Source organism: Pelodiscus sinensis, chromosome 1, assembly GCF_052426305.1.
Source record: "Pelodiscus sinensis isolate ZL-2025 chromosome 1, ASM5242630v1, whole genome shotgun sequence".
In the NCBI taxonomy this organism is placed as follows: domain Eukaryota; kingdom Metazoa; phylum Chordata; order Testudines; family Trionychidae; genus Pelodiscus; species Pelodiscus sinensis.
The window spans coordinates 165,848,921-165,864,719 of NC_143052.1; the positions used below are offsets into that span (position 1 = coordinate 165,848,921).

General features: G+C 38.2%; 1 protein-coding gene across 1 annotated transcript in view; it reads left to right on the plus strand.

The window, feature by feature from the left end:
• Positions 1-14,587, plus strand: part of EPHA6 (EPH receptor A6) — an 815,765-nt gene extending 801,178 nt beyond the window's left edge. The window contains exon 18 of the mRNA XM_075908927.2: positions 2,259-14,587. Coding sequence (XP_075765042.2) covers positions 2,259-2,373 — 115 coding nt within the window. The 3' untranslated portion in view covers positions 2,374-14,587. The remainder of the gene's footprint in view (positions 1-2,258) is intronic.
• The last annotated feature ends 1,212 nt before the right edge of the window (positions 14,588-15,799 follow it).

Consider the following 15,799-nt stretch of genomic DNA (forward strand, 5'->3'; position numbering starts at 1 on the left):
CAGACACTGAATCAGCTCATTTCTGGGAGGATTCAGGCAACAAACTCTCAAAAGGGACCAAAACCCCAAATAAATCTGTCTTGCCCCATGTAAAAGTTTTAGACAGAGAAAGCTCATAAAGATGTTGGCCCCTTTATCAATCAGAGAGAGAGAGATTCACAGTGCTTATTCCCTTCCAGGTAGCAATTATTTACCCTGGTCTTGATAATAACCAAAACTGTTTTATTACATATAAAAAGTAGAATTTAAGTGATTGAAAGTGAAAACAGATAGATCAAAATAAGTTATTAAGTTAAATACCAGCTAATTCTAATACACTAAGAAACCTATTACATGCAAATTTTTACACTAAACAGTTGTTCTTATTTCAGGTAAAATGTTTCAAGTCAGAGTTGATCTTTACTCTGGCCTGCGTCTGCAGCTTTTCAGAGTTCTTTAGAGTTCTTTGTTTTCAGGTTTCTTCATGAGTATTCTCATAGGGTGAGGGAGGCAGTTTCAAAGGCAAGCTGAAGACAAAGACCAGATTGCTTTCCATTTCTTAAATAGAATTTTCCCCAAGGTGGGAACTCTTTGTGCAGTGTCCCCACCCATGTGTAAAAAGACAAGATTCAAGATGGATTCTAGTACATGATGGACTGTCCAGGTGTCTTTCTAGAACCAATCACAGTTTGGACTTTCAGGAAAAATATAGCCATTCACACGTCATTGTTTGAATACTGAGCCATTAAGTTAATAAAGTATCCCTAATGGCCCTCAGGAGTATATTTAGATTTAAAACAGATTCACACTTCATATTCCTAACTTCACATACAAGAATAATATATGCACAAAAATAGGATATACAGATTCAGCACACTATAACTTTAAAAATGTTACACATCCTGTTTTGCATAAAGCATCTTTGAGTTATGCATATTTATAAGACAATTTTCATAAAGCGTAGGGGGCCATGACAACTGGTTTTCTGAAAGTTGTATTGTACTTCATATTTTTTTTAATGCTGTTCTTGCCTCTGGAGATTGACACGAGCTACATAAATTACTCCTTTGTCCTAATGTTTAACATTTGGTTTAAACAACTCAGAACTTGTCTACTGTTTGCAGGTTTTTATTGGGTGAAGATTTGTGACCAAATCATAACTAACTTTACTACACTTTTTAATTATTAGCATCTACCAGCTCTTCCCATTTGTCATTAAAGGATCAAAGACAGTCCTTCTCATCCATACATGGTGCTGAATTCTTGGGAGGTTCTGATGGGCAGTGGGTGAAGGTAGGGCTGGGGGAGGCAAGCCCTTAGTGCCACCCCCAGTCCCACTCCTTCCGACTAGGCCACACACCCATCACGGGGAGATGGGGTGGTACTCGGCCCAAGCCTTCCCAGCCCCAGAGCATGGGGAGGGTTGACAGTATAGGACCCAAGCTTCCCCGGCCCCAGAGCATGCCCTGGGGCCAGGTGCCACCCACCTGTCTCGTGATCTGCCTCCCAGCCCCAGAGCATGGGGAGGAAGGAAAGTGGGCAGGCCCATCCTTCCTGGCTTCGGAGCACAGGGAGAGCAAGTGCTTGGGGGCAACAAAACTCCGCCCCCTGAATGCCTACTACAGGCATTCTGGGGATGGAGAATGGGTGGAGCCAGGCAGGCGGTTTGGGAAGACCGGGCCGCCCCCTGCCTACCATATCGGCTGCCCATGGTGCTTCCTACAGTGAAGTAACAGGATACTTCATGGTGTTTCCTTTGCATCTGCCTATTGTAGAAGTAGACTGGGAGAGAAACATAGGCAGAGCTGTTCATTTTCTACAGTGTAACTCTACAACTGTTGGTCTTCGCCTTTCCTCTTCCTCAAGCAGCAAAAGTGCTGCATCAGCTGCACTAGTAAACGTAAAGTGGTTTTGCTTGTCTCTGCAGCTGGGTGACAAAAATTTCTTCCCTCCTCCTATCCTGTGGAGGTTCCTTTTCTCTTCCTGCTTCTCAGACTTGTGTCTAGGGGCTAGGAGAAGGATTTTTGACCCTTCAAGATACAGCAAAAAAACCCTATGCCCTAGCTATGAGATGTGATTTTCTAAATGGTTGCCTATACAAATACAGAATAGGTGGCTGTACCTTTGAATGCCTGCACATTTAGAGCATTTTTGTATATGCTAATCAAGACAGACAAAAATTCTAATCAAGAATTACATTAGTTCTGAGCAATACATGGAAGCAATTAGAATCCTTGACATGCATCCAAGATGAATTTTAACCTTTCTTTATCTTACAGTGACATTAGGAGAATTGGAGTTGTACTCATTGGACATCAGAGACGAATAGTGAGCAGTTTACAGACTTTGCGATTACACATGATGCACATACAGGAGAAAGGATTTCATGTATGAAAGTGCTAGAAGAAACTGTGTTTTGTGCCTCAGCATTTCTAAAATGGAAGATATTCTCATTCCTTCCTTGTGTTTCTCCCAAATTCAAGAACTACAGTCTCCCGTTCAGACTATAAAAACATACTTTTATGTTAATGCTTCCAATGTGGATTTTTAATCACACTGCATAGTTCCTCCTTCAGTTACCTGCCAATAAAATCCCGGCGCACTGCAAGACTGTTGCTACACACTGGTGAATAACTCAGCATGGATGTGTAATTTTGTATAACAGTTTTTGGGAAACTTTCATGGACTTCTTTGAAAGTAATAGCCAATTTGGCCTGGTGTGGCTTCCTTATTGATGTATTTAGAGTTGATGGTAGATCAAAAAGTAATTGACTTTCTTTCATGTTTTGTGATCATGTAGCTTCCAATATCAAATGTGCAATCAGAAAAAAAAAAGTTTGACATAGATATTTACTTTATCTCTTAACTAAATCCAAATGTATGGGTCATATCGTTACCTTACCTTTGTAATAGTTTAAATGCCGGTAAGCTGGTGCTTGAAAATGTTAGAATTCTTTGCAGAAATGACCAGTGATTTCATGTAGTGAATTCTTGTTATGTGTGACTAACTGGGGAGGGAAAGAGAAAGAACTAAACGTTAAAACTTTCTGAGGCCCTGGGTTTAAATTCATTTGTATAAGCATCTGACATTCTTTTATCCTTTATATTTTAGAGTTGGTTGCAAAATTGGTTCATTATTAGAATTTTCCACCATTTTTCATCCTTTTTCAATACTAAAAATCTGCCTCTACCACATGGTGAGTAACCCTTGGAAAGGCTGTTATTGTTACAATTCTTAAGTCACACAGAACATTCAGTTGTCGACTAAACTGCACACTGCAGTGACGTGGACTTATAGAGTTTCTGCTCCAAAACCTCAGGCCTCTACTACTGCAGCTAAAGGAGAATATCCATTACTTTAGTAGTTTTAGGGCTTAGATAAGTTCTGTGGGACGGCCATTAGAAGGATGCTGAGATCCTCATATCTGAGCAGATCTGCCATACCATTCACAAAAGATCAGTGGAACACAAACAAACTAATCAGTACTGTAAGTTATGCTGTGAAAGAGTGTGGCTTAAAATTACTACATTATATGTAGGCAGAGAGAAAGGCATAGGATAACAGTGTAATAATATGTTGCCTTGAGTCTACTTTTATATATTTACTGTTAGAAGTAAAAGCAGACTATAATGAAATGGAGTTCTAGTTATTATTAGCTGGTCTTCGTTTAGTACAAATGTCTAACTGATGTCTAAGATAATTCTCTTTAAAACTAGAACTCTTTAATAGCCATATTTACATGCAAGAAAATGGATGCAAAGGCCTAACACAATATTTGTACCTCTATAAGACATAAAGCTTTCATGCTCTATTCAGATGATTTTCATAGATATGCTAGGCTACATTTTCATAACTTGCATGGGATATGCGCTACTGTGAACCATGAAATGAGCGCATGTCTGCATGCTCTGTCAGCCATGCACAGATTAACATGCATGTCACATGTAAACTGGGTGCAGAGGTTTGTGTTAATTTGTATATCATAGTTTAAATTTATGTAGAACTACTATATACTGGAACATTATTATTTTTCAGTTAAAAATCTCATTTGGGGCAATCAGTAAAATGTATGTGTATTACAAAATGAATTAATCAGACTAAGTAATCATAATGATATTTATTGCTTAATTTGCAGCTTTAAAAACATACTTCTCGACATTGGGAAAGAGCTGCTGTTGTATGGAAGGCAGAGAAGAAAGAGCAGGAGATGATTCAGAAAGGTTTATCTTTCTAACTAGTTTCAAAGAGTAAGACACTAGGTCTGATTCACTGCTGTTACTTTTCTCTTATGATAGTGTGACTTCACTGATTTTAACAGAATAATAGTGATGAATTTTTTTGTTTTGTTTTTCTAAAGTTCTAATAGGAGAATAGATATCCCAAAGATATAGATTTACCAGTATCCTTTAATGGCAATTTGCTATGTTTAAGAGCTTACACCCCAGTCACACAAACACACACACAAGAGAAACTTTATGCACATGAGAAGCCCCATTGAACTTAGCAGAACCACATGTTTGAGTGTTTCCAGCATCAAGGGCCCTTGATAGAACTAGCTTTAGTTCTTCACTTTGGCTGTGTCTAGACTGGCAAGTTTTTCCGTAAAATCATCTGCTTTTGCAAAAAACTTGCCAGCTGTCTACACTGGCGGCTTGAATTTCCGGAAAAGCACTGACGATCTCATGTAAGATCGTCAGTGCTTTTCAGGAAATACTATGCTGCTCCCGTTCGGGCAAAAGTCTTTTTCCGAAAAACTTTTGCACAAAAGGGCCAGTGTAGACAGCACAGTACTGTTTTCCGCAAAAAAGCCCCGATCGCGAAAATGGCAATTGGGGCTTTTTTGCGGAAAACCGCGTCTAGATTGGCCACGGACGCTTTTCCGCAAAAAGTGCTTTTGCAGACAAGCATCCTGCCAATCTAGACGTGCTTTTCCGAAAATGCTTTTAACGGAAAAGTTTTCCGTTAAAAGCATTTTCGGAAGATCATGCCAGTTTAGACGTAGCCTGTGAGTCTGTCTCTTTGCCTGTGGAACTCCTTGCCAGAGGAGGCTGTGAAGGCTAGGACTATAACAGAGTTTAAAGAGAAGCTAGATAATTTCATGGAGGTTAGGTCTATAAAAGGCTATTAGCCAGGCGACAGAAATGGTGTCCCTGGCCTCTGTTTGTCAGAGGCTGGAGAAGGATGGCAGGAGACAAATCACTTGATCATTGTCTTCGGTCCATCCTCTTTGGGGCACCTGGTGTTGGCCACTGTCGGCAGACAGGCTACTGGGCTAGCTGGACCTTTGGTCTGACCCAGTATGACCGTTCTTATGTTCTTATGTTCTCTTATACATTTCTTCCCAAATTCCACATTTTTGTTTGAAGAGTTCTCTTATCCAGAAAAAACATACCATTTTTACCATTTGCAAGCCTTTTTTTTAATAAGAACTTTAGAGTCAAATCGAAAAGTTTATTTTCCTTTATTGCTTTGCTTTCCCTGTTGCCTGTCATTGCTTCCATCTCCATCAACGTGTCAGATTGGGAAAAGATCTTTTTAAGTAGCTTTTTAAATATGTAATAAGGAATTGGAGGTAAGAACTTGTTATGGCATGTTCAAAAATTACTCTGAGTTAATCCAAACCATCTGGGTGCATCCATGTGCTTATATGCACATTTGTTCATTTTTGGAAGAATGGGTGCAAAGCAGCATGTTAAATATAAGTTAACCTGGATATGTCTCATGGAAATTTATTTCCAGATTTATCACAGTTTTGAAATTATATTTTAAATAGAACAAATATAATATTAAAACATGTATTAATCAAATATATTTTCATAAAAACAAGAGTTGAAGTAATCATGGAAGGCAAGAAAGAGAATTTTTTTTTTTTTTTTGGTGAAAACATTTACCTGAGGGGAAAAAACCCTACAGATCATCTCCCAGAGTTTCTGGGTTTCTACAGATGATTTTAGGTTGTGGTGATGGTGCATAACTCTTTCGTAATAGTGATCTTCATCAAACTTGCATTTCCCCAGCTTTAGAAACTGCATTTTTAACTCTTGTTGAACATGATGCCCACTCCATTGTTTCAACATACAAAAGAAATGTTGTGAGGTTTGGGTTTTTTGTAATTTGCTAGTGTTGTCTTTTCAAACGTGTACATTTCTGTGCAGTTACAAATGTATGCACAACATTACCAGCAGCTTCCACTAAAATGGATGGCTGCTTTTCCAGATGAAAATTAGCTGCTGTTAGTTATGCAGTTAATATTAAACTGATTTATTAAGCTATTCTTAAAAATCTAAGCTCTCAATATACACTATTCAGTAGCCAAAACTGTTTTTGAAAATGCACATAATAAAGGGAATGTTAGACAGGCTAGTGCAAACATTTATATTAAAATGTGGGCATAGGAAAATGTACTGACAGTAGTTTATAGGTGAAGTCTTCACATACCTTCGTCTCACTGATTTTATTTTCATTAATCTAGAATGAAATACATTCATCTGCAACTGACCCACCTAGCTTCTTTGCGCCATTTAAGCTTGCAAAATAGGATTCAGATGATACTTGGATAGTATACAGCTCTTGCACTGGCCCTCTGCAAAGGGATGAATTTCATCCCTAGTCTATAGTACTGGCAGTTTACCTGAAATGAGGTAACTACAGAAGCCAGGGTCTATAATATATTCTATCCCTGAGATACTTGCTCACGATAGGTAGCATTATCTTAATTGCGAACATGAGAGGTTATGAGATAAAAGGAAAGGAAATTAGGAGAAATGTGTTTAAATTTGTCCTAATGAATATGTTGCCTTTGTTCTGTTTTTCTTCAACATAAATTATACATGGTTAATTGCGGCTCAAATGTAGGCTTCAGTTGTAAATATTATGTTTATTCTAAGCCACCAAATGGGACTTTATGACAACATATGAAAATAGAAGATTCAAACATAAATTCAAAATGCATGAATTATGATCAGATTTTTTGCTTTGGATTACCAACCTTTCAGTTGGTCCTAAACATTGGTAGACATCCGCTCACTGATCCTCACTTAAACATGGCTCACTGAAGTATTTTGTTAATCATTAATTTAGAGTTATCTGTTTCTGTTTCTTTAGATATAATGGACAGAATCATTAGCTGCACCAAGCTTATTGTCAGTGCAATAGGAAACAGGCCCACATGTGGTTCTAAAATAACTTCCAGCCTTCTCCCCTTACCCATCCTGGGGTTAGCTGATAGTGCAACTGGCTCCCAGCAGAAGTTAGAGTAGTTGCAAGTAATTTGTATTGCTTGGAATGGTCCCACATAGAGGCCATACAGGCATCTGGGGATTGCTGTAGCATAGCACACTGGCCAAATGCCCTCATGAATCTAACTCAACTTGGAATACCCTCTGCACTGACTGGGAGAAAGCAGATAGCAACTGAGCTGGCTACACTTGCTTATATTATCAGGGGATTGTCTTCTAACAAAGAAATCCCCAAATCCCCATTTAGTGCACTTTTAAATCCTACTGAAGTGCCCTATAAGAGAAACAAAACACTTGCCCAAAAAACGTATTCTATGCATTTGGAATCCACAAATTTCTTCATCCATCACATATAATATTTTGCAGGTAGTAGTACATGCTGTTCAGACAAAAATATTATGGTGTCATTTAGGTCCTCGTATTACAGACTAAACAGATTACAGTATGGCTATAAAAAAGTGTGTGTGTGTGTGTGTGTGTGTGTACTGTAATAGAGATTTTTAAAGTGGACTACTGAATTTAATTATACAACTTTTGTGAAATTAATTGGATTTGTGTAGCTAAATCCCCCCAGTCAGCTTTAAAAATTTTAGCCAGTGTGAATTATGTGTGTATAGTTCCTGCCGCCTTATATGAAAATGTACATCCCAAAGCAAATATATTAAGAAGTGCAAAAGAGTGGTTTTGAAACTGCAATCTATGGAGAGATGGCTGGTCATATAATATTGGCCTTTGTCCTAATTCCAGTCACTAAATCACATTAAAAATATTTAACTTTCCCATGTGAATAGTTGCTGTGGGGATGAATGAGAGGGGATGTGTTCTTGAGTCAGTCTCTTGATTAAGATTTGGTCCATATTATAAAATAAAGGCTGAGATCTCCTGTTGTAATACCCCAAAATGCTTATACAGTATCAATTATTCTCTTTTAATTGTCATCTTATAGGATCTCATCCTCCTACTTCCAGATAATTTAAGGGAAAGTCTCAAGGCAGTGATACTTACCAGATATTTTCAACAGGAGGAATTCATATTTAGAAAAGATAATAGACAAAAGCTTATTATGGTAATAACATTTGGTTTTAAAAACCAGTAAACTCTGAGAGATTACAAATCAATTTTCTTATTTTATTATATTAAATAATATGACACCAGTTCACATAAGACTATCTCTGTTTGTTTTTAAGATGTTCTGTAATAATATCTCTTAATTTTCCCTTATTGCAAAAGATTTCTGAACTCTTCCTCTGTTCCACACAGACATCTTCTAATATCCCTGTATAATTTCCTGAGAAACTAAGGATATGGAAAACTTTATAGTAAAAAAACTCATCCCAAAATCATTTCAACTTCAATACATTTTTTGTTTATTTGAGTAGAGGTCTAATCTGTGTGGCTTTCTTACAAAATCTTCTGATTATATCTTTCTTTTATATGTCAAAGATTTTGGTTGATTCCTGGCTATCTTTATTTAGGAAATGTCATTTGTTTCTGTGACTATTCTCCTTTTAGATGCACAACAGGAAGTTAGCTAATTTTCCAGATTTACTAATAAAAAATTAATGGATACATACCAAGGCCTCTTCATCAGTGATGATTTAGTGGGCCTAGCATATATGAAGCAGGGAGAAAATCAAACCAAAATCCTGGATCCACTCAAACTCCTAAACTTTGGAGAAGTTCAGAACTTTATTTAAATGTAAACCGTATAGTGACTAGGCCCTAGACAACATAGGAAGAAAACTTTATTTAAATGTAAGCCATATACTGTAGTGACTAGGCCCTAGACAACCTGAACCCTGGAACCTAACACACTCAAAGTTTGGGAAATGCCAAACTGGAAACCAAGGTTTTTGATGGTGTCTCATTTCTGGTTGTGAATATGAAGATAGTGTGCTTCAAATCAGCCTAAGTGAAGTAATATATTTTCATAATACTATCACACTAAGATAATTTGATTACGTAGTATGCTGGCTATTGAGCACTAACTGCAGGTTCAGTGCTGTAGAATGTACAGTTAAGGAAACGTTTCCATCTACTTGATCTAATGCATCTAAAACACCTCTAGAAAGAATTATGTATTGCAGAGTAGAATCTTGTAATGAGGTAGTTCCTGAGGTAATTGTGTGATGATCTGAAGTTTGTGGGACAGTAGGAAAATGTCAGTGGGGTACAGTCTTGCTCATAACTGAAGTGAATGGAAGTTTTGTCATTAAGTTCCATCAGGGGAGCATGAGGTTCAAAGTATATTATACATATAATGATCAGTCTAAACACCACAAATGGGTATTTTCCCCTCTATTAATATTGTTCAATTGTTGCTAAAGGCCAGACTTATATTAGTAACCATAACCGTACTCTTTTGCGATGTAAACAGGACTTGTTGTTAATTCTTTGTTGATATATACAAGACATGGGACACTCTCAGTTGGGGCCTTCTCCAAATTCCATTTTAACCAGTGAAAATATGTCAATTGATTGAAATGGGCTCTGGATCAGGCCTTTAGAGGTAGGGGATTGATGTGCAAAAAGGAAAAGATACACTAATTGAAGGTGGAAAGAAGACACTGAGTATAACCAGTTGTGATACTAGTTCAGGAAGTATTAGAACAGGGGTGGGCAAACATGCCTCCATATACTGGATCTGGCCCGCCAAGCGGGTTGATCTGGGCTGTGGACACTCCACCGCTCCCTCACCCCCAGGCCAATCAGTATGCAAAGTCTCTTCCCCTGCCAGGGGCGAGCAGTGCTTAGAGTCAACTGCCAGGGTTGACTCTAAGCACCGTGTGCCCCTTGCAGGGTAGGGGCAGGCAGTGAGAGACTTTTTACACTCTCCATGCCCCCAGACCAATCAGAGGGGCAGTTAACTGAACAGCTGGCATTGACTCTGTGCGTGGCGCCCCCTTGCAGGGTGGGGGCAAGGAGTGAGAGACTTCCTGCGCTCCCTGTGTCCCCAGGCCCTGATTAACCTGGGGCTAGAGGGAACACGCAGTCTCTTCCTGCCACCAGGGGTGCAGGCACCTAGAGGGAACTGCCAGAAGTTCAGAACATCTGGTGGTTCTCTCTGGTGAGGGTGGGAGACAAAGATTTCATGCATACCCCCCACCCCAGGCCAATCAGGGTTTGTGGGCAGAGAAGCATGGAAATGTCCTGGCCCCGCCCCTTTTGCCTGAGGCCCCACCCATTCCACTTCAGGGCCACTTCAGAAATTTCTGTAGTGCCCCTCCATCTAGAATTATTGCCTTACCCCTGTGTTAGAAGCTACCTTATGGTTGCTTCCTGTATGACAGAGCTGAGATCTGGAGGGGCAGGCAGGAAGGGAAGGGATGCTCTCTGTACTCTCTTTGCCCTGTTTATGTACCTGAAGTGGTCTGCCCTAATTTAGCCCATAATAAATACTGCTTTAAAAAAACCCTTCAAATAATGTACTGCATACAGGAGTACATCTAGAAATTCTGTAACTTTATCTCCTGAGAAATAATATCCACAAGTTAATTTATCCAGTTTAGAAGAAAATCACCTCAAATAAACAGAACCTACCAACCCAATGCAAAAATTCATACAGTAATTCTTTATCTTGTTTTTTTACCTCCCTAAGGTGATGCATGCCTTGACAATCTATGATCTATTCTTCTTAATATTACTCCTTACTGGCAATTTTTCTCTCTGTAGTAGTTTCTGTTTCCTCTCTGTATGTTACAGATATTTCCAATGATTAAAAAAAACCTTATTGCACTGTGATAGGTTTAAAATCATTTAGCATGGTTTTGATGTCAGTTAAGGAAAAGTGCTGTTACAAATACAGTGAAACCTTTGTTATTTGGCGCTTTGTTAACCAGAAAACTTTGTTAATCGGCATTGCTCCCAACCACAGTACTGTCACATCTTCAGGTGCACAGCCTGGCTTGGTTTACCGTGATTGGCTTAACAATTTTTTATTTAAGAAGTACTAATCATCTTTAACTCAAAATAGAAATGTGAGACCAGCTGCCTTACACTACAAAACTACCAATATTAAAAACTTGAGTTTTACTATTATTGTCCATTGGTTTTTCCTAGGGTGATGGGACCCTCAGATCACCGGAATTTTTGGATAACCGGAACGCCCTAATCCCCGAGTGTGCCGGATAACACAGGTTTTACTGTAAAGAGAAAATAAAAATTAGGGTTGTCAATCAATCTCAGTTAACGTATGCAATTAACTTTGAAAAATTAATCGCTATTAATTGCAGTTTTAACTGCATTGTTAAACAACAGAAATACCAATTGAAATGTATTAAATATTTTGGATGTTTTTTCAACATTTTCAAATATATCAATTTCAGTTTCAACACAGAATAAAAATGTACAGTGATCACTTCATATTATTTTATTACAAATATTTACACTGTAGAAATGATAAAAGAAATAGTATTATTCAAGTCACCTCAACAAGTATTATAGTGCAGTCTCTTTATTGTGAAAATGCAACTTACAAATATAGATTTTTTTTTGTTACATAACTACATTCAACTATAAAAGAATGTAATACCTTAGATCCTACAAGTCTACTCAGTCCTTGTATAGCCAATCTCTAAGGCTATGTCTACACTGCAATGCTATTTCGGATACCGGAGTATCCGAAATAGCTATCCCGTGTCTTCACGGCAAGCCCATTATTTCAGGCTCGCTATTCTGACATCTCTGTAAACCTCATTCTATGAGGAGTAAGGTACGTTTTAGAATAGTGCTTTATTTTGAAATTTGGTGTTGTGCAGACAGGGTCAAATGACGAAATAAGCTATTTCAAATAGCATCAAAATAAGATACGCATAATAAGTAGACGCATAATAAGAGAAAGAAAAGTGTTTACATTTATGGGAGCTAATGCTGCCCCCTTCTTATTCATAATGTAACCTGAAAGTGAGAACAGACATTCACATGGCACTTTTGTAGCTGCATTGCAAGGTATTTACGTGGAAAATATGCTAAACATTCATATGTCTCTTCATGCTTTAGTTACCTTTCCAGATGATGTGCTTCCATGCTGATGATGCTTGTTAAAAAATGCATTAATTAAATTTATGACTGAACTCCTTGGAGGACAACTGTATATTTCCTGCTGTTTTATCCACATTCTGCCATATATTTCATGTAATAGCACTCTCAGATGATGACCCAGCACGTTCATTTTAAAAACACTTTCACTGCAGATTTGACAAAATGCAAAGAAAAGACCAATGTGAAACTTCTAAAAAATAGCTATATTATTCAACTCAAGTCTTAAGAATATTTAAATAGATGGGTTTCTATTATTGCTTAATAATTTTTAATTGTGTGATTAATTGCAATTAATTTTAATAACTTGACAGCCCTCTTTATTGGACTCTTTATTGGACTCCTGAGTCAAACCCATATTTCCTTGTGATCACCTGCTTTTGAAAATTCCTAAGGCAATCATCTATCATCCATTAGTAGAGCCTATGACAGAATGCCTTTTCTGTCCCCACTCCTCAAAAGAGTGAGTCAAACTGGAACCACCAGAACCTTTTCATTTAAAACTACATATTGTTTTAGGGCCTTCTATAATTTACAGCAACGCTTATCATGGAAGCAAAGGACCACTCTCAGACTGTGATGGCACCATTTGTCCCTGGGATAACTCCAATAAAAGTTACTACTGTGAGGATGAATGTGGTCCTCAATTTTTAGCTAAGGCTTCGTTCCTGTTCCAATTGAAGTCAGTGTCAAAACCCCCAACTAGTTTAGTAGTACAGAATACGTCATGGACATTATTACCACTGTGATTGAAAACCTATAAAACCAGCAAACATATGGCCCAATTCTGACAGGTGCTGTGCACCTGTAATTCCTATTGACTTCAATAGGACTGGCAGGCACTCTGCACCTCTTGAAAATCATGTGTGTAGTTTGCGGAAGCACAAAACTACTTTGAAAACATTCCCATGCAGCAGAAAAAAAAAGGTCTTGTGATGTTGAAAATCTGGCTGTGAGACTACATTTACCTATTGGCAATGGAATCTTCTAGTAAAGCAATTTTAATTTGATCAAAGATAGCAATAATTCTACTTTATCTAATTTTATCTTTAAGATTATTTTTAAAAATATGCTATTTCTATTTAGAGAAAATATACAGAAAACATAGTTGTTACCCACAAAATATTAGTTTTAATTTTGACATGGAAGGTAGTGGTCTTTCTATTTATGCTTAGTATGTTTTCTCAGGATAGCCTCTAATTCTGTGTATTGGGATTTAAACATATATGAATTCAAAGGGGTTTTTAATCTTGTCTTTGCTGTGAAATTAGGTTGTACATGATTAAATATGACTGCTCATCATAGTTTGCTATTCTAGCATAGCCATAAAATGTATTGACGTATGTGTATATATAAATATATATTTGATGACAGACATTTTAGGCAATATATAAACAGCTGTGTCAAAACTTAAAAGCTAGAGGACATCTAAAGTTACAGTATAATCAGACTTGAAAAATATTTTACAATAAACAATGGCCTCTGCACAAATCTTTTATCGATATTCTGAAAACCACCTGTTTATATATACCCCATCTAACACTTGTGTTTTGGCATTGCTTCCTTTCTCCTTAGAGATACATTTGACCATTGAAAACTACCTGTATCTAACTCACCTTTTTTCCCATACAAATGTGGCCCTTGGATGTTGTATCTTTAAGTTGTGCCATTCAATGATTTTGAACACTGAAAAATGTGCCTGTTTCATACTGCAAACAGCAAGTGAGAGCTAACATTTCTGACACACAGAACATTTCACAGCTGGCATAGTTATCTTCCTCTTGGGACTTCCTCACCTTTCAAAATTACCTTTCTTGGTGTAATATGCCTCCCACATAGTTCCAAATGCATTTTGGTTTCTCTCAAGATATAACAGTGTTGTAGGAATAACTATGAAATAGAAAATTTAAATTAGCTTCTATCCCAACTATGTACTTTACACCAGAAGTAAAGTAGTTCATATTTACTTGAAGGTGGTATTATTATTTTCCGTTTTATTAAATCTACTATTATGGAGATATAATGTTCCATGTAAATTTTCATGTGCTGGCATGCCTATAAATTAATTGTGTAATAGACTGCTCAGCTCTCAAAACTGGGGAGTTTTTAAGATGAATTGCATTACATATGCCATCTATTTGCAAAATGAATATGGGGTTTGGCAAAGCTACCTGCTGAGCAACATAATAAGATTTTTGTACAAAGTACAAGTTACTGACTATTATTGTATTTTATTTTTCTATGATTTCCTAAGAGGCATTACCAGGTCTTACAGATGGGGTATGCCTGTTTATTAAGATATTTATTAGCAAATAAAAGTTATAGTACTGGTGGTTATCTCTGAGTTCATGCTTTTTGTTTTACCTTAACTTATGCTTATGATATACACTAAAACATATGTGAGATATGTGTAAAACTTCAAATTTTTGGGATACTTTATGAGGTCCTTAACAAGGAATGGTTCCTATTCAATGTAACGCTAGTACACATGTCACTATGGGAGGCTAACGGGGCAGGAGCCCCCCTGAAGTTTGGATCTCTGGATTTCATACTTGAGGTCTGCTTAAAGCCCATGCCGTAGCTCCAGAGGCAGTTCTTAAATGCAACAGTTTGATCTGCTTGCAGCTTTGCCCTCATTATAAAAAGAGGGAGGCAGGGTGATTAAGAATAACAAAAGGCTGTGCATTCAAGCAATTGAAGGATCATTAGATCATCATAAAAACATTGTGGAATGGGAATGAGAGTTGTGCTCCAGGGATCTGAATTTGGACCACTGCTGTTAAACTTCTCATAAATGTTCCTGAAAAAGGGGTAAACAGTGACGAATCCAAAGATGACTGCAAAGTGTTACAAAGGGATCTCACAAAACTGGGTGATTGGGCAACACAAGGGCAGATACAATTCAGAGTTGATAAATGCAAAGTAATGTACATGGAAGAATATAATCCTAACTATAGATACAAAAATGATGGGGTCTAAAATAGCTGTTACCACTCAAGAAAGAGATCTTGGAATCACTGTGGATAGTTCCCTGAAAACATCTGCTCAATGTGCACGTCAGTCTAAAAACTAAAAAGCTAATAGAATATTGGGAATCATGAAGAAAGGAATATGTAATAAGACAAAATACAGGTTGAACCTCCTAAATCCGGGACTCTCTGGTCCAGCAACATTTGTGGTCTGGCAGGGCAAGGGATGTTGCTGGACCAAAAAGCCCCCCACCTTGGCCTGGAGCCCCCAGCATCAACAGGGCCAGGCGGTGACTGGGGAGCCCCAGCCCCTGCCAGGGAACCCCCAACATCAGCAGGGCCAGGTGGCGGCTCGGGAGCCCCCACTCAGGCTGGGTGGCCCTTAACAGGAGGGAGCCCCGAAGGACACCCTGCGGCAGTGAGACTGGCAGTAGTCAAGCAGTCCCTCCCAGGAACTGCTGGAGACCCTGGGGCAGCGGGTGAGCAGCAGGGTGGGGAGCTGTGGCAGACAGCTTTAGTGGAGCCAGCAGCAGGGCAGGAAGCCCCAGGAAGAGGAGCCCAGGAGCAGAGCAGCC